Raw genomic sequence first — 22535 nt, 5'->3', positions numbered from 1 at the left:
AAGATGGTAACGCATTACCTTAACCATACAGCCTCCTAAAGTAAGGACACAGGGAAACAACAAAGTAATTACAAAGCCTGTGACGTCCCCCCAACCCCCCGCCAAAGCTCTGATGATGAAAAGCCTCATTTGACCTCATGCAAGTCTGCCCAACCTACTTCTCAGAGGTGTAAGGATTATAAAGTGATGAATTTGAAAGCCCTTGAAAAAATTCTAAATCACTATAAAAATTGTTGTATCAACATTCTTTTGATTATTTCCACTATTATTAGAATATACTAGTCATGACAAATGTGGAAATACTCTCAATAATTTTTTGTCTGTCTGTCTCTCAAACTGGAATGGAGATTGTGCCATTTAGTACATTTCAAGGATACAAACATAAACTGAGCAACCACTGAGCAACCAAACTTCAATGCTGCACATACAGGAAGTGCTAAAAAAAAAAAAGCTGTTGAACTGAACTAAACATAAAATTTGGAGGACACAGATTAGGGTGGTACGCAGCGTTCCTCAGTCACTCATACCCCAAATTCTTCTCTATCCAGGAAATTGTATCGTCTACCCAATCTTTATTTCTAGTGCTAAATATTATACCATTTTCTATTTGTAAACATTTTATATTTGAATATTCATCTACTCTTCATTCTCTCCATCTTTATTTATTCATTCAATATCTCTGTTTTCTTCAAAAGTTTGAAGATTGCTTTTAAAATATACTTTATTGTCATGTATTTATTCATTAATTCAACAGACATATATGGAACCTCACTGTGCATAGCGCTCTGGTGGGGCTTTGAAAATATGGAGATAAATAAGACGGTGTGACACCTCCCATCTCCGGGGATTTCTTGGCTGTGCCATCTCCTGAGGGCTAGCTTCAACCCGGTGACAGCATAGCTGCAGCCTTGCAGGCATCATATTCACATATGACCAGGTCTAGAGGAGGAAGAGTGATGGACCATTTTGTTGTGCTTTTCTTTCTTCACAAGAAGGGAACTTCTCCCAGATGGCCCCATACACTCCTCCCCTGTAGCACTGAGAGACGGGTTCATACACCCTCTCCTAAATCAGTGAGAGGCCAAAGCAATGTCATTACCACAACTGGTGCCTTGAGAGATCTCATGCAGAAGAAAGATGTTGAGGAACAAGCACAACAGTCAGTAGAGGAGTGATGGGGAATTTCAGTGTCTCATGCTTTTCTCTTATGATTTCTCTATTCTTATCCATTGAATAATATTGCATTTAATTGACCCTTTTGAATCGTGAAGCACCCAGCTATTATGGTCACTGCAACATGACAAATCCTGTATTCAAGTTGTTCCAGACCAAAGATCAAAGCATCTTGAGCTTTCTAACTTTTTGTTCTATGTCACTGTGACCCCAGAATTTATGGGGTGAGACTATTACACCCCTTCTTTTTTTCTAAAACCAGACTATATTCTCGGCAGCTGCCACAAGCCCTTCCTAAAACTGGTTTCTGCTTGGGTTCTCCATGTCCTGGCAGTGGAAAACAAACTGAGAAGAAATTTTGACTCAAAAAGCTAGTTATGCCCATTTGAGCTTAATGGTAGCCACAGAGCAAAAGAAGTTGGCCTTTTCCCTTCTTGTTTCATAATATAAACAACTAAATAGGAATTTCTGTGATATTTATTGTGAGGAAATCGAATGGAAGGTGATGGAAAACTAGAGGAGTGACATTACTGGTTGACTAGATGTTTGGGGGAATTGAACATACACTAACTGAACGTGGCAGGGCTGGGGGAGCACTTCAGCATTCTTTGTTGGTCCCTGTGACTTCTCAGCTGCATATTCACGTACACAAAGAAATATAGAAAAGCCATGACAGTTTCTGGTTTATTTATGATATCAGCACACTATGAAGTCATAACCCAAGCTAAGTTTTCCTTTTGCATGTTCTGGCTTAAACCATAGGACTGACCACAGTGAGAGCCTTTCAAAATAGAAAACCATTTCATGGCAAAGTTGACATCAACTGGTTTGGCCTAGGGAAGGAGCTCTTGGGAAGAGCGCTGGTCTCCTCAGATTGGTCAGTGAGAAGGAGGAAGCACCTGTACTGAACCCAGGCAAGCAGGCTTGGGCCCCAGAAATGGAAAAAGATTTACTGGGAGAGAGTACCGTCTAGCCATCCTATCTCCAGTAACAAAGTGGATGTCCACAGAGAATGTCCTTATCCGTACTACAAGGATGGACAGACACTTTTAGGTTAGCACTGGTTAGAGCCTATTCAGATACATCCCAGCACTATCTGTGGGAAAATATACTTGCACTCTGATGCAGATTAATTTTGCCATTATGATTTCATCGACTTGCAAGTTTAGGGGGCGGGGGTGGAATAGAAACCACACAAAATGTGTTTTCTAAGCTTGAATATTTATCAAAATCAGTATCCTAGGTAAATGGGGATAAAACCAATACTTTTAAAGGAAATGATTTTGCTGACATGAATACTGGAATTGAGTGAGAAAATGAGATCATCTGTGATGGATTCAGGATCTATTCGTGAACTATAGGGTTTTCGCTATAACCTAAATGCTTTCAGTCTGACCTGCTTCTTTGCCTTTGGCTTCATAGTTCATAGCAAAGTTGTGTGCTGTGCAGGTCTAATGCTAATGAGCACCACGTACAAGAAAGACTTGGTCATTGTCATGCATGCCATGTGCGTTAATCTAATCAATGGTTTCATTCACCATGGGCTAAAATAAGGTCACTCAGTGTCCTCTCAGAAACTCACATGAGAGTAAATTAAGATGGAGGACCAGACACCCTCCATAAACCAGTCCCGTAGTTTTCTGGAACAAGTAATATAACTTACTTGTGAAAACATATCAGAAACCAAGAGAGTTAACCCAAAGAACACTCATTCTAAATAGAGCTGTCATAGGAGAAAGTCAATACAACATCAAAAAACAAGCCAGACCGATTTTGTGGCTTAGTTCTTCTCTAGTGCTTAATGTGAATCTTATTATTTAATATCTATTTCATCCAAACACTAAATCCTAAACTCATCCTTCTCATCCATCAGTAGCTGATGGGAAGGGATAGAGAAGGGCACAGGAGGGATCCTTAGGTAGGCAGCCTCTGTGGCCAGTAGGATTCACTGTCCCCTAACCATGGTAGCTCTGCAGGAGCCCTTCCGTCTACCCAACATTGGTATTTCAAGTGCCCATATGTGGAGACCCACCTTAGAGAACAAAAACAGAAATACTGCCTCTCTACTTAGGAAACTCAGCGTAGGAGAGAAATGTGAAGAAAAGTCATATAGGAAAGTTTGAATTTGTTTGATATGGGAGAAGTAATTTTCTAATAACACTGGGGTTTTTTGAAAGTTCATACATGATTTGCACTTAGTTAAGTTTTACTTCCTGGTGTTTGCTGGGTTAAAAGAAGCCTTTTAAGATGGGCAGGGAGAGCTGGCAACTGTGTGAACCTGAACTCAAACTATTTCATGGAAATTTTTGATTTTAACACTCTGTTTTCTTCTTTACAGGAGTTTAGATTTGATCGTTTTACAGAAAGTGGTAAGAAGAAAACCACCTTTTTTAAAAGAGGGAAAAAGTTGAAGTATTACCACATGCCATTTGGATTTGGAGTCAGCAAATGTCCAGGCCGATTTTTGGCAATACTTGAGATAAAGCAATTGTTAGTTGTATTTTTAACTTACTTTGATTTAGAAATAATTGATGATAAGCCCTTAGAACTAAACTACAACCGCTTTTTGTTTGGTATTCAGTATCCAGACTCTGATGTTTTATTTAGGTACAAAGTAAAATCTTAAAGAAGCTAAAAGGAAAGAAAAGAAATCTATCAAAGCTAACCTAAATGTCCTTAGCTCATCTATTTGTTTTTAATTTCTTCAAATGTCATTGCTTTGTTTGTTTTAAAAGTGCCAATTTCTGTTTGATCTGAGATCAGTCCAGTCTGTACTTTGTCACAAAACCCATCAAAAAAAAGAAACAAAGAAAGAAACAGCATGGTGGCATGAAATTGACATCAAAATCAACATAATGATTAACTTAAAGTAGCCTTTTTTAAGTTTCTACATACATATTGTAATTTGCAAGTGTCATAGTAAATGTGCCTTCCCAGCAATAGATTTGACACTGTGGGGTTTTTTTAAAGTCACAAATTCTTCTCTAATATGTAAGAATACGCTTTATGTACTAATGGAAATTTGTGCTGGAAATGGACACAGTCTAACAAATTCCAAGTTCTCAGAGAAGAAGGAAATTAAATTTCCATGAGATACACTGGATGAAAATGTTCCCTTCAAGTATAATATCAATAATATCTATATTGCCAGGGTACGTTTGCATTAAATGAGTTTTGCAGTAGATTAAATGCTTCAACTTCACTTCAGTATTTAATCATCCATAAATGTTCTTTATTACTTTGTATACTGTGGCTCAATAGAACAAAATTTCTTGTTATATAAGGCCACTCATGTTCAAGTGAGACACTGATAAGATTTATCAGTGTAAGAACACACAAAAACCTATTATATATTCAGCAATTGCCCTAGACATTAGTATTAGGTTTATTGTAGGAGTAAATGTTGAGCTCAGTACAGGACTGATTGTAGCATTTGACTCCAGTGTAAACTATAAGGGTTATGCCAGTATTGGAATTAACTTTCCTAAATGCTGCCATTTACACCAACTGAGAAACTAGATAGCAGTATTTGTTCTTGACGCCTCACCTCTTGGACTTGGAGTTTATTTGTATTATTTGAATTACAACATTATGTAATACAGTATAATTCCATATGCCACAATGCAGCATAGTGTGGAGGATTCAAAGATTGCTAGTATCAGGGCTTCCCTGGTGGCGCAGTGGTTGAGAGTCCGCCTGCCGATGCAGGGGACATGGGTTCGTGCCCCCGTCCGGGAGGATCCCACATGCCGCGGAGCGGCTGGGCCCGTGAGCCATGGCCACTGAGCCTGCGCGTCCGGAGCCTGTGCTCCGCAACGGGAGAGGCCACGACAGTGAGAGGCCCGCGTACTGCGAAAAAGAAAAAAAAAAAAAAAAAAAGATTGCTAGTATCAGATTGCCAAGTGATTGTCTGGCATCCTACCTAACTGTTGATGCCGTGTATAAACAGGCAAAGCAGGTAATTAAACCCAGTTCATTCATGCTGCATTCACTGGAACTTCTGATATTTCGGAAATGTGCTATTGTTTTTGAAAAGGAAATTGATTTTTAAAGTAACAGTATAAAATACTTAACCATACTTAGTAACTAAATAGATTTTCTAGCATTTATTTTCTCCTTCCTTTAGTCCGTACTCTAAGTGCACCTTAGTGAAGGTCTACCGGTCTAAACTTTGTTTTTGCCGGATTGAAGATGTTTTCCTTTTTGCCCTCATTCCTGAAAGGTGATTTCGCTAGATGCACAAGTCTAGATTGACAGTGATTTCCTCACAGGGCTTTGAGGATATCTCAGTTAACCTGTATTCGGTGTAATTATTCAGTAGGTAGTCTGCCTCTCTGACAGCTTTAATGTGCTCTCTTTGTCTTTGATGTTCTTAGTTTCTGTTTATCATGCTTGCATGTCATGGTGTCTTTCATGAAGTGTAGAAAGTTCACAATCATGATCTCTTTGAATATTTCCTCTCTCAGGCTCTGTATCTCGCTCTGTACTCCATGTTGTTTGACCTTTTTGCCTCGTATTTTCCACCTCTAATTTACATTCTCGGTAATTTCTTTGGATCTTTAGATTTCTCTGCCAGTTTATTCTACTCTTTAACCCATCCATCGAGTTTGTTTCTTCCTTCTTTTTATTTTAAGCTCAGGTTCATAGGACTGAGTGATCACACGCCTTATGTCCCTTAGTTCATGGTACACAATTATAATTGGCCCAAACAAGGCCCTCTGGCTTTACTGACTCATTCTATTTTATCCCTAATGGCTACCATCATACCCCTCCCCATCATAGGCAAATAGTCTGATGTGTTCAGTGTGTATCTTTTTATTTGTATGTGTTTTTATAAAACATATGTTATTATCTTGGGTGCATATGTGTTTAATTTTCATAAATGTATATTCTATAAATCATTATTCTTAATGTTTAACTACACTCTATATTTTTAAAGATATATCCATATTACTTTATGTATATTTAATCTGTTGCTTCTAACTGCCATATAGTATCCCATAATGTGCACCCACCATGTTTTAATGCTCTATTTACCCAGTGATGGAAACTGTGTTGGTGGGCCAGTTAATTTGTGGGGAGAGGCCAAAGGAGAACCTAGATGTCCTCCCACTACTGTGTGCTCCACCCTCCACCCTGGGCTGCAAACCCTGTCATCAGCAGCCCCACCACACGCGCACATACACACGCGCGCTCGCACACACACGCACGCGCACACACACGTGCACACGCGCACACATACACATGCACACATGCACGCACAGATGCGCGAGCATGCACACACGCCCACATGCACACGTGCACATACACGCACGCACACGTGCGCGCCCACACACACACAGGCCGTGACAGCCTTCATTCTCTGAGATGTTCTAGACTTGTTGTGTTCCATGCTCAGATCCTTATCACCCGCTCCCTTCTGTGAGGTCTCCAGGGTTGATCTGAGTCAGGGTACCAACTGTCAGTTTGTCAGCTTTCAGGATTTCAATTCCACTGAGTCTGCTAAGTTCAGTGATTACATTTTCAGTTTGAGAATTCTCTTTTTGTTCTTCCTATCTGCCTGGTCATTTTTGATAATATCTTGTTCTTTCATCATACACTCAATATCTTCTTCCATTTCTTTAAATATATTAAGAAACTTATTTTATATTCTGTACCTGGTATTTCCACATCATCAGTGTTTTGTGGGTCTGATTCTGTAGTTTGCTTTTCTTTTAACTCTGCCACAGGATGGCTTGTTTACTGGGCCCATGTTCCTTGGAATTTTATCTCTGGACATTTTTTTAAGACCTGAGTTTAAAGTTCACACCTCCAGAGAGAATTTGCGTTTGCTTTTGTCTGACTGCTGGTGTTACTATCAACTTCAGATCACTTTACATTTTCAACTTGAGTATTTTGAAAGGGGATTGGGAACAACATAGATAGTGCGGGTTCTAGCCCTAAATCAGCCAGACTGCAACCCTATGAGTAGGAATAGACAGGAGAGACTTTCTGGGGTTTTTTTGCCCCTTTACCCAAAGCCAAGGCTGAGACAGGCAGTTATACCCACAGTCCTTCTCTGTGGAGCAAGGTTTCTTTCTAAGTCACTTACTGAGGCTGCGGCCTCTGCAAATTCTTGGCTTTGTGTACAGGTCTTGGATTACATGCTCACACAAACACACACACACATACACACACACACACAAACACACACGCCCCGCTTGGGCCCCAAGCTTTATCTTCTGCCTGCCACAAAGTATAGCCCATTTGTTTTGTACTAGGACATCTATTCCACCATGTTGCCTGAAGTGGAAGCCTCCAGATTCTTAAATTCATCTTAGTAGTACACTTTTGAGCTGCTACAGCAGAGAGAGCACAGAAAAGTATTCCATTCTAATTTCTGCTTAATTTATAGCGAAAGGAATTTAGAGTAGAAGTATTATGTAAAATATTACATAAAAGCAATGGGTGGTAGAACCAAAACAAGAGAGTCTTGTGACAGGCTTAAATCTGGTAATTAAAGATTGTTTATAAGTAGAATAAATGTCATGGAGAAATGAGTTACAAGACATGGATTCTAGCTACGACACAACTGGTTTGTTTTCATCAACAAGTCACTTTGCCTCTCAGTGCTTCAGTTTCCATATTTGCAAAATAAAAATATTAAGGCCTTTTGACACCAGGGTTCATTATGAGGATTGAACACAGTAAGATGTGCAAACTTACTTTGAAAAGTGTAATGCAATATACAAACTTAAAGTTGTAAAGGAGATACTTTGACAACGTTGTGCCTTTAAAAAACTGTTCTTATGTATTTGTTAAAGGGAACCATTTTTTGTCATTAGTTAATTCATTATTCATTTATTCAATCAAACACTTATTGAGCATTTCCTCTATCCTAGATGTGATGCTATGCACTGGATTACCCTTCTTCAAGAACACATTATGTATTAGAGAACACAATACATACCCAACTAATTTATTATACATGTGGCCGTAATAAATCATCTCCTTAAAACTATTTTAAAATTCTGATTTATCACCAGTTCTAACGAAACTTCCATCACTCATTCGAAATTAGTGTTCTGTAATGAGAAATTACTATGAGCCTAATTACATACAATAAAACATATACATCAAGTATTGTGATTATATGTTAAAAATAACCCAAACCAAATACAATCATGGAGGCTTCAGAATTTTTTTAAAACTGTATTTTACATATAGTAAAAACCCATCTTTTCATTTTTAAGCCTCCTCTAAATTTCAAATTAAAGAAAATGAATAACTAAAACTATTAGTTTATATCAATGACCAACAGTAATGAAGCATTCAGTTAGCAAACACTAAATGCTCTGAAGATACTCGGGAAAAAGCTATTTATCACTGAGTAAGGAATGCTGATAAGCAACCTATTCGAGAACTTTATCTGCCTTGTTGGGCTTTCCTGGCGTACTTCATTATATTTTCTCCATTTTCTCATTAAGTTTTGGGTCACAAGTGTGAGGCACAGGAGCTTCTATACTCAAAACTTGCATGATTACTTCTGTTTATTTACTCATGAAAAATAATTTGGGTCGCATTTCCTATAAGCTAATTCTTCAAATTTAACCATGGAATCTTAAAACCAATTTCAAAGATCAAAGCACAAAAACTATCTAGGCTTTGATCTTCATATAAAGCAATGTCAATAGTTATAAAACAAGAATTATATGCCCTGAGAATGTACACTGCTTTAATCTATTAAATTTACCAATATTGCAGACCATTATGTACTTGAACTGCATTATTAGGTATTCATATTCACATAATCAATTAGGAAAAAGTTAGCAAGCCAAGATTAAGTTCCCTGTAGCACTATTTTAAATGACAGTGGATGATCACATAAAGTTCTCTAATGTTTCTCTAAAGCAATTATTACTGATTCTACTTCAGAGTGTTCATCTAAATCAGTGATCATTGGTGATGGAACTTTTTTGCTTAAACGTTTACTTTGTTTACAATATCTTGAGTAAGATCAATTTAATTTGTGAAAATCTCTACTGAACAATTTTTAAAAGGAGGTAATTTGGCAATACTTACATTTTAAAATATTTTTTAAGCAGAGGGGGCTGTATATTTTTAAAAACGTGTCCTGAATGTTTAATACTCTTGATTTTAAAATGGTATATAGGTGGATTTATGAGGAAGCAAATTATCTTGAAAAGATCTTAGGTAAGAAATGCAAGTGCTTTGTAACTCAATTAATGTTGTTTTTTAAATTTACAACAAGCCAATAAATTAACTTTTAAAGCACAGGTGAATGACTGTGTCCCCTTATTTCCCTACTAGGAGCATGTTGGGTGACAGAACATTTGATTACAAATAGTAAATTATTTGGGAAATAATTTTGCTCTCTGATGATCCCCAAATCCCCATCTCCCTCTGACACATACATATACATATATTTTTATTTTCTCATACTTTCGATAAGAGTACATTAATTGTTATATTCAGAACATGTGTCAATATATTTTCACTTCGTTATTTATGTGGGAAATAAAAACAGATCCAAGTAATATCAGTGACTAATAAGTTTTTAAACAAGTTTATTTTAACCAGGCTGACCTTGCTAGGCTGCAGTTCTTAATAATAGCCATTATTCTGTGGAGAGATGTATAAGAACAACAAGAATGGGAGAGAGATTCCATTTCTCTCCACATAAGAGAGGTGTGGTCTTCGTCTTCTGCAGATCACTTTACCACAGATAATGAATGAGGCTGAGTAATATTTGGACAGTATTCTGTGTATTCATAGAGCTGAAATTCAAGCTGTAAATAAAACATAACACAGAACATGCTGTTGATGAAGTGTGGCTTCTTCAGTAACTGTACCTACAGCATTTCACTGGGACACTTAGCTTTTCTAAGAAACACTCCATTAATGTTTTAAAGATCGCCCTAGACTCTGAGAGTGTTCCTGTTCATTTGAACTAGGCAGTTCAGTATTGCTGAACACTTAGGGGAAATTATGTCATTAAATGGACAATCTATGAAATAATTATCTTTGCATTCAATTTTACTATAAAAGACACTTACTGAGTAAACAATAATTTTGCAGAACTGTCTGCATTATCCATGGTCATGTGAGTAATAATGTGCATTTTCTATTGAGGATATAGCTGAATAGAAAAAAATAGTGGCTATGCTGGTAATTTTAAGTGTGTTTGATAATAGTTTTTGTTAATTTTTTGAGGTATAGTTTATGTTCTTAATTCCTAAATGTATTCATTTTTATAAGGAGAGACATGATATACTGCAGACTACCTAGAAAGTAAATGTTTAGAGATAGACTCATGAGGTATTTCAATTCCCTTACAACTTACAAGTTTTGTGCTTATAGGAGAAACTAGGGCAATAGAAGTAACAGGTAAATGTAGTAATACCAAATGGTTTACCGTTGAGTCAAATTTAAACACTTATAAAGCACATATTAGCTGGAGATTCTTATTTGTTTGCAAGAGAACATTTATTTCATGTAACTTTTATTTCTAAGAAATAACCATTAAAGTTAACATATATGTCATTATTACCTGACAACCCACATTTTTAAGTAAGTGATTTTGTCTTTCATGTTCAAATTACTGTTTAAATGAAGTATACTTTCATTCCATAACTTCTAAGAACTGGCCAATATATTTAAAATTTTATAAATGCCTTTGTTTTATACTTTAAATGGAATATTTTTTAAAGTATTTGAAATCACTTTTGAATTTTTTTAATCTAGAAGCATACAAGAAGTAGTACTTTCTCCATGTTTTAAAGTTCAGTATTTTTTTAACTTTATTTTAAACTAATTTTAGACTTACAAGAAAAGCTATAAAAATAGTATTCATTTTTAAAGAATAAAGTCCTCAGACTAAACAATGCTTCTCAAAAGTTAAACTAAACAGTGATCATAGGACTTAGCCAGTTGCAGATCTTAGTTAATCCTTGACCTTTGGAGATGTTAATCCACAATAACTACCCAATAGGGCAACACACAGGAAGTTACACCTGAGTGGCAGAGATAATTTGCGTGTGTTCCACCCAGATCCTCCATAGTCCAAATCAGTATTTTGTTTTCATAAAAACACAATTTTCTAAGTTTTAAAAAGAGCTTACTTTGTTGAATAATTCCAGATTTTACTTAATTACACTCTCTTGAGAAATCTACACTTTAAAGATGTATATGCCTGATGCTTCTGTAAAAAAATTAAAGTAAGTTATTCCCTGCCCCTGTGCCCTGATACATTTATAGATTTAATAGATAGATTTCCTTTCCTCTTTCATGGCTTTTCATGTTTCTGTGGAGGCCTGGTTAGGAAAATCTTCTTCTGTTTTTTTTTTCATGGAAGTCTCAGATGCAGGGGACAGGCTCAGCTTAGCATCTGAATTTTGACCACAGCTCTGCAGAAAGAGACTGTGCATGGCAAATGTAGCTGCACTTGCTTCAACAGACAGTGCATGATTTAATGTTTTAACCAGTTGGGTACATAATCTGACTCTCTCACATAATAAGAAATTATTTGTCTTCCATTTTCAGAGAGGAGATAAGGATATTTGACACAGAAATCCTTACACCAAGTTCTTCAGTAATTGCCAGAGCAGAGTAAATGCATAAAATGAGGTTAGGCCATGAAGCATTTTTATGTTTAAAACTAAATTCTCAACTCTAAACATCCCTATTAACATAGCAGATTTGAGTTGCAACCATCCTCCTAATAAAATATGAAATCTTTAAGATTGGGAAGCATTGGTAAATAATGGGTCCTTTAAATATCCCTGAACTTTATTCTAAAACTTATAAAGAGAAATAATAATTGCTTTATATAACCACTGATACCATTTTAGCATTTGATGAAGATGTTAATTTATGGTTAGTTAGCAGTTTATGGCTGTCATTAGTTTTTCAGTTTGGTCCACATTAGAAATCTATTTTTCTTTTTTATTTTAATCTGAGACAATTATATAAAGATATGGTTATGTTTTATCTAAAATGTATCATTCTAGTATCGCATTTCAAATTATTCACAGATCATAGTTCTTATATGTGCATATATGAATTTAAAAATACAGCAATAAAATGCTTGAAACAGATCATAAATTTGCTTCCTATTTTATTGCATCTCTGAATCAGGTTGAGAAGACAAGGGCAACTATGGTCTTTGGGAAAGAATTAACTCTTTCCCAAGCTGGGAAGGAAAACGATATCACCTTGAGCCTAATAAAAGCCAACTCCCCATCTGAGCATCCTGGTGACTTCTAAGATAGGCTTGTCCATGCTATATTGGGGGCTGGAGGGCTGGTAACCGCAAAACCCTCTTTCCCTTTGCAGTCTAACCTTCCCAGCCCAGTAATTTCTCTTCCAGAGAGCTCTCTAATCTGTATTTCTGTATCATCGGAATTCGGGAACACTAGGGAGAGGAAAGAAAGAAAAGTCCCACAGGCACGTGCACACGCACTCAGGGGAACCTGATAGTTCTTCCATAGTCCACAAGTCTCCTGGATTATGTTAAGACGAGTCATTTAGAAAAAGTGATAGAATTTACCCAAAATTGAGCCTCAAGGAAAGCGAGCTCACTTTCCTTGCCTTGCTAGGAAGCGATGAGCTCTTTGGGGCTTAAAATTGGGACGCTTTCACAGAATTCCCGGGTTGGCTCGGCTGCGGGGTGCTTCTTACAAGCCTGTCATCTGCAGGTGAACTCTCCAGGCCACGCGGGTCAGGGGACAACTCCATCCTAGTGGCTCCCCTCGAAAGACAGTTTGAGGCAGAGACCCCGAAGTTCGCGTTCTGTCCCCAGGCACTTAGAGGTTGAAGCGCCTTGCGCCCCGCAGAAGGGGCCCAGAACGTCAGTGCAGGGGAAGGACCAGGAGAAGGGGCGCTCTGCGGCTGCGGATCCCGAGTCCCTCCCGGGGCGCAGCCTGAGCAAAGCAGCGCGGTGGGCACGCGTATTGTGGACGTCGTTCTGGCTGCAACCCTGGGCTGGCAGGCTGGCCCGCGGGAAAAGCCGCCCCCTCCTTCCTCCTGCCCTCCCGGGTCCCCAGCACAAACACTGGCCCTGGCCCTGGGGCGAAACGGACACCTGGCTATTTTGCACAGCCTACAACAGAACCCTGGTTCTTGTAAACACTCATCAACCGATTCGAAGAGCCAGAGATCCGGCGGGGAGAGGAAAAGACTCTTACCCTGAGAATTGTTTTTACCCTTAAGTTGCTGTCTCCTGGTTTCCCCTCCCGTTTCCTTCGACTGTGGACTGTGCCCAATGTCTGATGTAAAAGGCCAGCTTTACATCAACCCGCAGCTCATTGGCTTGGCGGATCCAGGGGCATCCAAGTCATAAGCGCCAACGCAGACCTTGAAGGAGACGGGCTCGTGTATTTTGCCCACACAACAAAAAATGTTAATTGATGTAAAGTTGCTTGGCACGTGATTAATTCAGCCTGACCTGCATTTTAATTAAAAGAATACTTCTGTTTCTGACGTTTGTTTTGCAATTTAATTCTGTTTAGAGGCAGCGCCGTATAGTGGGCCCTCCCCATCCCTCACTTCCCCATTGAATCGCATTTTCTTGAAAGCTTTTACCAAGGAGCCTCCCCCGACCAGGATTCATCACCTCCCTCCTTCCACCGGCACACGTTCGGGTCTCCGCTCTGCCGCTCCGCCCGGCAGAGCCGCCACTGTGTGCTGCGAGCCGGGAAGTGAACTCTCATCATTATTTTTCAAAGTCTGGGAAGTGTATTATCCTTTTTCCTAGTGGTAATTAGTTACCATAGCATCTAATACGTAAATGTGCCCAGAGCACACCATTAACAGTTAAACGGAGGATTCAATTTAACACATGATTATATCTTTCATAAGTCATTACATTGGAAAAGTCAATGCCACTCATGCTGGAGCAATCTCAGGGTCCCGGGCGCGTAGAAAGGTTGGGTTTCGGCATCCGGGCCAAGAGCGCGAGGAGACGGGAACCCTGTGAGGCCTTGGCCCTCCCTAGAGAGCTGTTGGCAGGAAGGATGGGTGCTGGGTGCCATAGGAGGGAGCGGAATTTAAGCTCAACACAGGGTCTTGGAGGGGATGCCCAGCTACTGAGGGTGGAGAGCGCATCGCTGAGCGCGCGCTCACGCACACGCGCGCGCGCGCACACACACACACACACACACACAGGCACCACGGGGAGGGAGGAGGGGTAACTAGTGAGCTCTTCGAAGGTGATCATTTGCTGGTCCTGTAGGAGTCCACGAAAAGCCTCAACGCGCTTCACTCCTGTAGGCACCCCACGTCAAGCTGGAGATGAGACCTAAATGGGAATTCGAAATTAGAGAAGGAAATTGAAATTAGACAGAAATTAGAGAAGGAAACCGGTGGAATAAAAGTCCAAGTGGGACTCTGGCTCCTCGCTCGGCCTCCTCTGCCCAGTGTCAGTTTCCTAAGAAACCTGAGCAGCGGGGATCGTCCCCTGCTCCCGGGAGAAACGCCCCAAAGCGCGGTGGATGAAGGCTCTGGGGCTGACCGAGGTTCTCTGGCAGACGCCGCAGCTTTAGGGGCTAGGATTCCTGTTTGGGCCCAAGGGCACTTCAGCAAGACCACACTGATTCCTTGGTGTTCAGTCACCCAGTCCCGAAGTGGATGATGCACACTGGAAGGACATACTGGGGCCCACAAGTGTGTGGGCCAACTTTCCATACTGGGCTGAAATCCAGGAGTCCAGGGGCCCCGGAAAGCGGCTGGGGGTTTTGCCAGGTGGGGGAAGAATTTTCTCTTCAATCATTGGTTTCCTTTTCTAAAAGCTGCCGCTAATGAAACTTTGGAAACACTGGGGTTAGCGCAGGGAAAGCTGCCTAAGTAAATCACCGAAAAGTCCTCCCTGCCCCTTTCAGATGTCCCACATTTATTCCTAGAACCCAACGCTGCTCAGCTCCTGGATTTGGAAAGAGAATTAATTTGTCTGAAATTATCAAAATGAAAACAAATATTATGAACCCTGCTACTTTGAACAATTGTACATATTTGTCTGACATTCCGACTTATTCTCAACATCCTCTCCTTTGCCCGACCCCCAGTCATTTCCAGTCTCCTTCAGGACTAAGGCTGGAGACTGAGTTATTAAAGGGTGAAAGGAGGGTGAGCTTTCCTTTTTCTCCTGAAGTTCAAGATTTGTTATTTGTACTATTTCTAATACTAGTTGAACAGCACAGAGGTTACAGAGGGAATACATCAAGGAGGCCTTCTTAATAATGAGAAATATTAAGCAGTTAAATCTTGCAGCGAATGTGTCCCCTACAATGTTAACATGCAAAAAGAAACAAAAACAATTCGACTGATGGCGGCTGTGGTTAATTCCTAATCAGAATGATGGACAGCAGGGCCAGAACAATACAAAGTAATGGCTGTGTTGCTGATCACTTTACCCCTTGATTAAAGGCACCCAATTATGGCGCAGAACAGTGTCATAATTATGTTTCTTAATCACATCCAGGAGGTTTAATTGCCTTAACGATGTGTTTCATTAAATGAATTTAGGTATTATAGTAGACAGTTTTCATACACAGTTGTTTTCAAATTAACATAATATTAGACATCGTCATGGAAATTGTTTTAATAATCATAATTAGACGCACCCAGGCTTTGTCTGGTAAATGCTGAGAGACGGGTCTCCTCCTGCCTGGGGGCTGCCCTGGTCTCTTCCTTCCCTCTACTCCCACTCCCAGACTGGGAGGGCTTCAGCTTCAAGGCCCTTTGCTGTTATGTTTTCTGAAAAGTTACAGGTTCTGATTAATCTTTTTTGATGGCAAGTGGAGCAGAAAATACCCTCCCTCACCCCCCACTAAGTTTGATGGCATTTAGGGATATCATTATGGGCTGAGGCTACACAGACCAAAACGCATTTAGCAAACTGCCTACAGAGGAAACACTATAACTTCACCACCACCGTCTCTCTAACCTCCACCACAATAAAAATCAAACCTTCTAAATTTGAGGGCATTATTAAAGTCCAAATACAAGCCTATACAGACATTCTTGAATAGAATCAATGCCCAACCCAATCCAAACGTACTGCCTTACAAATCTCATTAACAAGTAACACAGAACATTTTTTAAATCTCTATGGGCATTGTTTACGCACATAATTCAACCTGGTTGATTCTTCTGTCACACACACACACAAAAAGCAGGGGGAAGAAGCCACAATACAATCCATCCTCAGAGAATCCAAATCCATTGCTTTTCCTTGGCTTTTAGGAAGTTGGAGATGGAAATTTTGATAAAAACTCTTTAAGAAACTTTACCCTCTCTGATGGGCCCCGGCATGGTAGTTAACAATGCCATACAGAATGGGAGAAGAATTCCAGGGAGAGCAGGGCCTTCAAGGTTCATGCCAGCAAACAGGAGCTCTGGACCTCCTCTGGGTCTCACCACTGACCCCATTTATCAATCCTCCAATGACCAGGCCCAGCCACCATCCTGTAACAAGTAAACAAGTGAACTAGGACTGCTCCTAATTGTGTATCCCTGACAAAACTTTAGTTCCACCTTCTCTGAAACTCCTTTCTTTTTTGTTACCTTTCAAGCAAAGAGTAACACAGAAGAGAGGTGATTGCTCCCTCCACAAAGCACAGCATAATGAAATGTTTGATCAAAATATTTTAATAAAGATTCTCTCTGACATAGATACACATACAAATGGTTGTACATAGCTGTCATCGTCTGATTGACCTATTTAATATATATATCATTCTTTACACATCCAAAACCCGCCAATAGATCCATCATAGCTCCCCACTCACCATCCAACCTGACAAACTGAATTAGTATTATCTGCAAGGAGTGGAAAATAGCAGGACTCCATTTTTAAAAAAGGTTTTCTTGATTTTCATAGGATAGAAAGGCAGGCAAACAGCCATGCAAACTAAAACTGAAAGCTCGCTTTGGGTAAATAGCTTCTTGCTCTTCCTTAGTTTTATTTTATTTCTTTAAAAAATTTTTTTAGAAAAATAACAAAGGATTTCACACCATAGGCAAATCAAACCAGTCCTTCAACTTAAATAATTCTCCACAGTTAAAATAACTTATATATGTATACATATATTAAAAGCAATTAAATTAGACCTTTTAAAAATGCACAGCACAGCCTGGAAAAATATTTGCTTTGCATGTTCTTACTTATAGGATCTATTGCTGTGATGTCTTTCCTTTTTAGAATGCAAAGGAGTCCCCTTTCAAAAAAAGAGATCAATTCATTCATCAATTAAGAATACACCTTTCCTGTAATTTTTGGACTGAAGCAATTTATTAAAGCTCAATTTAAATACAGGGATGATGCAGCTGAAGATATCCAGGTGACCTTTGATAAACCTAAGCAGCTCAGATACATCAATATGTCTCTTCATACTTGTTGGCAAATAAACCCTTTTAAACACTTGGCACACAATATAAGTTAATCTATAAAACAGAATTTTAGAGGCATTAAAAAAAATCTGCACATAAGACCCCATGACCTTAACACAGGATAAATACTGTTGATGTGGAAGGGTCATTGAAGAATAACAAATAAATACCATGAATCGTTAATACATCATTGCAGAGTGGAAAGTAACAAGGTGCACATAAATATTTTTAAATGCAATTCTTTCAGCCACAGTCAGTTTTTTTTTTTTTAATATCACTCTTGCCAAAACTTTTGAGCATTTTCACAGGATTCAAGTTCAGAGACAATAAAAAATACAAGTCTTTCATAGCAACGTGTCTCTTCCTGTTTTTTTTTTCTTCACTTAAATAAATCTACATTTCAAGTTTTTCTCCTGGCTCAGAATCAAAATTTATTTTCAAGTGCCCTTTCTGATTTGTCTGAATGAATGTTCCGTGCCACCAGCCACCCAACCCCGGACTCCTCCTCCCCCCCTCAGCACTAGCCAAATTCACAATTATTAGGAGGATTACTATTTTGCCACGTAATACTCTCCACGCTTAATAACACCTACTTCTCAACTTATTTTTTACCCTTAAAGGAAAACTCTGCTTCCTCGCGGTCTAGGCTGCCACCAAAGTTGCCACTTTTCCGAGAAAAAAAGACATCCATACTCTATCCCAACTCCACCTCCCTCCTCCCTCCCTCCCCACCCCGAAGACCGAGATTCTGGGGATGTCGAGGCCAGAAGTCCCGTTTGTCTCTGATAGTTCTCCGCAGTTCTCGCCTCTGCTTTGTTTTCTCTGCAAGTGTTTTCACGACTACGAGAGGACCAAATAAAGGGGGGTGGGGAGCAGCTTTTCACTCTCCTCTAGCTTTGGGGTCGGTCTTATGTTTTTCGGGGGTGGGGGGTGTTTAAGGCTTCTCCGTGCACTGTTTGCAGAGGCTGGAGGAGACGCTATTGAACAGGGCGCACTTCTCCGGGCAGGAGGCGGCCGGGGGCAGCCCGGCGCTGAACGGGTAGCCGGCAGCCTGCTCGTAGGCGCCGAGCGCCGGGTGCAGGGCAGCGGCCGCCGCCGCCGCCGCCGCGGAGCTGGGCAGGGAGGCGGCCGAGATGGCCTGGCCCTGGTTGAGGTAGGCGACGAGGCGCCGCATCTCCTCCAGGGCCTGTGCCTGCATGAGGATGTAGTTCTTGGCGAGCAGCAGCGTAGCGATCTTGGAGAGCTTCCGCACCGAGGGGCTGTGCGCGTAGGGGATCACCGCGCGCAGCTCATCCAGCGCGTCGTTCAGGTCGTGCATCCGCCGGCGCTCCCGGGCGTTGATGTTGAGCCGCAGCGCCTTTTGCTCTTTGGATTTCTTGCTGCTGCTGCTGCCGCCGCCGCCGCCGCTGCCCCCGCTGCTGCTGCCCCCGCCGCCGCTGCCAGCCGGGCCTCCCGGGGGGGCGCTCGCGCCGCCGTGGAGGTGGGCGTTGGAGCAGCCCTCGGCCGCCTTGACGCCGCCGCCTCCCGCGCCCGGGGAGGCCCGCGGGTCGGCGCCGCCGGCCCGCAGAACCAGCTCGCAGCGGCCGTCGCTGTCGTCGTCGGGGCTCTGCTCGCCGCCGCTGCTCTCGGCCACCGAGCCCCGGCTGGCGCTCTCGCCGTATTTGAGGCACAGGGCGGCTCCAGCCGGCAGGCTGCTCAGGCTAGGGTCGCCCCCAACGCCGGCAGTGCCCACGAGCAGCCCGGGGACGCCCACCCCGCCGCCGCCGCCGCCGCCACCGCCTCCCCCGGGCGGCGGCAACAGCAGCCCTGCCCCCTCGGGGTCAGCCGGCTCGAAGCAGCCCAGAGGCGACGAGGAGGAGGACGCCGGGCGCTCCCGAGGCGGCGGCGCCAGGGACAGGTCCATGCTCGGGGGCGGGGAGCGGAAAGCCGCCTCCAAGCGCTTGGCGGCGGAGGCGCTCAGGCTCTTGTGCAGGAAGAGGTCGTCTTCACCCGCGGCGGCCGCGCCGAGGTGCAGCCCGCGCTCCATGGTCCAGCGCCGGCCGCCGCCGCCTGGGCTCGGGAGTCGGGCGGCGCCGCAGCCGCGCCCGAGCCGGGCTCTGGGGCTGGTGCGCGCGTCGGTCCCGGTGCTGCTGGCAGCCCTCTCCCCTTCTTTTTCTTTTTCGCCTTCCCCCGCGCTCGCCGCCTCCTCTTCTTCTTCTTCTTCGTCTCCAGCCGATGGTGCTGCCTGCTGGGGCTCACCATGGGCCGCGGCCCCGCATGGTGGGAGGGTGGGCGCGGAGGGAGTGGAGCCGCCGCCGCCGCCGCCGCCGCCGCCGCTCTGAGCCCAGCCCCGCGCCTCCTCTCCGCACCGTTTATCTTGCTTGGATTCACCTTCAAGAGATTTCCGGACCCATCAACCAGCCGCCGCCACAGACGGGGGAGTCTTTTACATCATTATCTCTGAGTAGGTTATTATGAAGAAGAGTCGCCTGTTGGGACAGCGCTTTCTACCCAATCAGGTTAACGTTTTAATTAATAGGATTAAAACGGTAACAAACAATCGCAGGCGCTATCTGGCCGCGAGTCTGAATAGTTTCATTTCCCAGGTCTGAAGACAGGCAGCAGCTAGAGCTTTATAAAAGGCGCCTGCTCCATTATTCTGCCTGCCATCTGTATACACAGCTTAGCGCATATGTTTGCAAGGCGCTGGGTCCTGTTAGTAACCCAACAACTGCCTTTAGCTTGACATGTGTGGCGACTTTCACTCATCAATGAGCACACTAAAAGCCCTACTTAGAGCCGAGGATGTTCTTTGCTCCTTCAGCAAATTGTAGATCGGCGGCAAAGCCTGGGAGTCCCGTGGAAAGCAGACGCCTCCCCCCACTGCACCCCCCTCCCCACTGCCCTTCCCTCGCCCCTACTGTCTCATCTTGTGCTACATGACCCTTTCCGGGGGAGGCTGATGCTCCACCCCTGTTCCTAGGATGACTCTGGTCTGGATGTGGAGATGGGATTTTCGGGGGGAAGTGGTGTCTCCGCTGGCCTGCCCCAAATTCACCCAAGATTCTTAGCTAGTAAGACAGCAAAGCAATCGCCCCCCGCGCCCCCCCGAACACACTGCCTTATTCCGCCCCCGCTCACCCACTCCCTGCCCATTTCCTACCCGGACTGAGGCGGGGTGGGGGGGTGGGGGGAGAGGGGAGAGGAGGGGAGGAGGAGGAGAGAAAGAAAATGAAGATCGAGCTGCTTATGCAGCCCATTCGATTTTTTTAAAGGGAGGGGGGTGCTTTTGCAGCCGTCTCCGAAGAACGGCTACAGTGATGGTGATTAATGAAGCACAGGATTTCCTAAACAGGAAGAAACGGATGGCTCCAACTTTCCTCAAGATGAAAATCCAGCTGTTTCGGAAGAGTCAACTTCACCGGTAGTCAGATCCTCTCACACACCAAGTAGGACATTTGTGCATATTTATTTACCCGGAAACGTAGCCGCCATAGCTAGGAAGCCATTCAGGGACATCTGGGTCTGCCTCGGTTGTTCTTGGAGAGGAAGGCGAAGTGTGAAAACAAGTCCTCCTCTTCGGATGGGAAATGGTACACGCGGTCTTCCAGCTCCTGTGTCCCGCGTCTGGGAGCACATGGTATTTAGCGGCTGGTTTTCATCCTTATGACATAAGTAAAAACAATATTTCCCAACACCCTCCAGTAAATCTCTCTTATGTGGCAGAATTACTGAAGCTTATGAAATTTTTGGTTTCTCTGGTTTCATTAAAAACCTTTTAATTGTGGCTTTCAGAGTTGGCCCCAGGTGTTGGACTCTTTTCATTACATTTTGCTCTAATGTGATGAAATTCTAATTCTCTCCTTACCATATGGTTAAATTTCCCCACTGAGAATTAGTTGAAAAAGGAGAAATAATCTATTAATCTCTGTAATAGATTCACAAATGAGGTTCGCCACAGAACCTGTTTTTGAATGGTAATATCAGAACAGTTGGGCGCCTTATTTCATAAAGGAGGGGTGAGAACGTCATAGAAACGTCTGCATTTTCACCTGGAAATGAGGAACACGGGCCCAGCGGTATCTTTCCAAAGTAATTGCCTGAGATTCAGTCTCACCGGGTCAGAAATGCTACGCAGTCGTCAGTTACCTTCGTGCCTTGGGATTGACTGGATCCCAAAGATTGAGAAAGAGCAGGCGACCTGCGGGACGCTTTCCAGCCTGGGACCCGGGCCGGCGGCTCTGGAAGGCTCGAGCCGGCCCACGTGTCTCGCCTGGGGACCCCAAAGCACGTAGACGTGCGGGGCGGCCCCTCGCTCACCGCTTCCCTCCCGCCTCCGTCCCCCGGCGCGCGCAGCTATTAACCTCCAGCTTTAGGAAGCTAACGACACGCTCCTGTTACTGTTTTTCAATTAGCAGCTTTGTTGTCACCGGGATCATAAACAAAGGTTCTCTATAAACATAGGTGAGTCGTGTGTGCCTGATACTAACTGACCAAAGAACTCTGGCCACTTAGGGGAGGACCGAGGCTGGCGCCGTCGTGGCTCTGGGCGGAGTGGAGACACGTTTCCAGTGTCTGACTCGATTCTCCCTCCGGCTCCCCTTGCTAGAGCACTGGCACTTTCCACAGGACGCTTGTATTCCTGCCGGCCACTCAGTGGGCCCTAGAAGGGTGAAGGAGCTACCATGTCCGGGCCGGGTGGGAGCTATAGGGTTTAGCGCCACATGGGGCTATGCCCTGCAGGGCCGGGCTGGCCAAGCTGGGGCCACCGCTGAAAGCGGCCAAGGCGCCGCTAGATCTGCGACCCCCGACAGACTCCGGTCCTGCGCCGCTGTCAGATAACTCAGCCCCGAAGAGCACCTCCTGGCCCTTCCCGGACCCCACTTCCACGCCCTCCTTCCTCGCCCCCCGCTCCCCGCTTCCGCCATCGAAACTTCCGGAACAAACTGTTGCGCAGCTTTATTTCACTCAGTAGAAGCCCCAAACCTCTTTCCTTG

At 43.2% G+C, this 22535-nt stretch overlaps 2 protein-coding genes across 2 annotated transcripts in view; one reads left to right on the top strand and one right to left on the bottom strand.

Moving 5' to 3' along the window:
• CYP7B1 (cytochrome P450 family 7 subfamily B member 1) overlaps nt 1-4927 on the top strand; it is a 183252-nt gene extending 178325 nt beyond the window's left edge. The window contains exon 6 of the mRNA XM_081258105.1: nt 3512-4927. Coding sequence (XP_081114231.1) covers nt 3512-3799 — 288 coding nt within the window. The 3' untranslated portion in view covers nt 3800-4927. The remainder of the gene's footprint in view (nt 1-3511) is intronic.
• An 11875-nt stretch (nt 4928-16802) lies between these two features.
• Nucleotides 16803-19685, bottom strand: BHLHE22 (basic helix-loop-helix family member e22). Its single transcript, XM_081258149.1, has one exon. It carries the CDS (start codon nt 19583-19585, stop codon nt 18494-18496), a length of 1092 nt encoding a protein of 363 aa, XP_081114275.1. The 5' UTR covers nt 19586-19685; the 3' UTR covers nt 16803-18493.
• Between the last annotated feature and the right edge of the window lie 2850 nt (nt 19686-22535).

This window comes from Mesoplodon bidens (assembly GCF_964165515.1).
Source record: "Mesoplodon bidens genome assembly, chromosome: 16".
NCBI classification, from domain to species: domain Eukaryota; kingdom Metazoa; phylum Chordata; class Mammalia; order Artiodactyla; family Ziphiidae; genus Mesoplodon; species Mesoplodon bidens.
The sequence above is the reverse complement of the archived record's forward strand: the minus strand, read 5'-3'. Positions and strand labels throughout refer to the sequence as shown.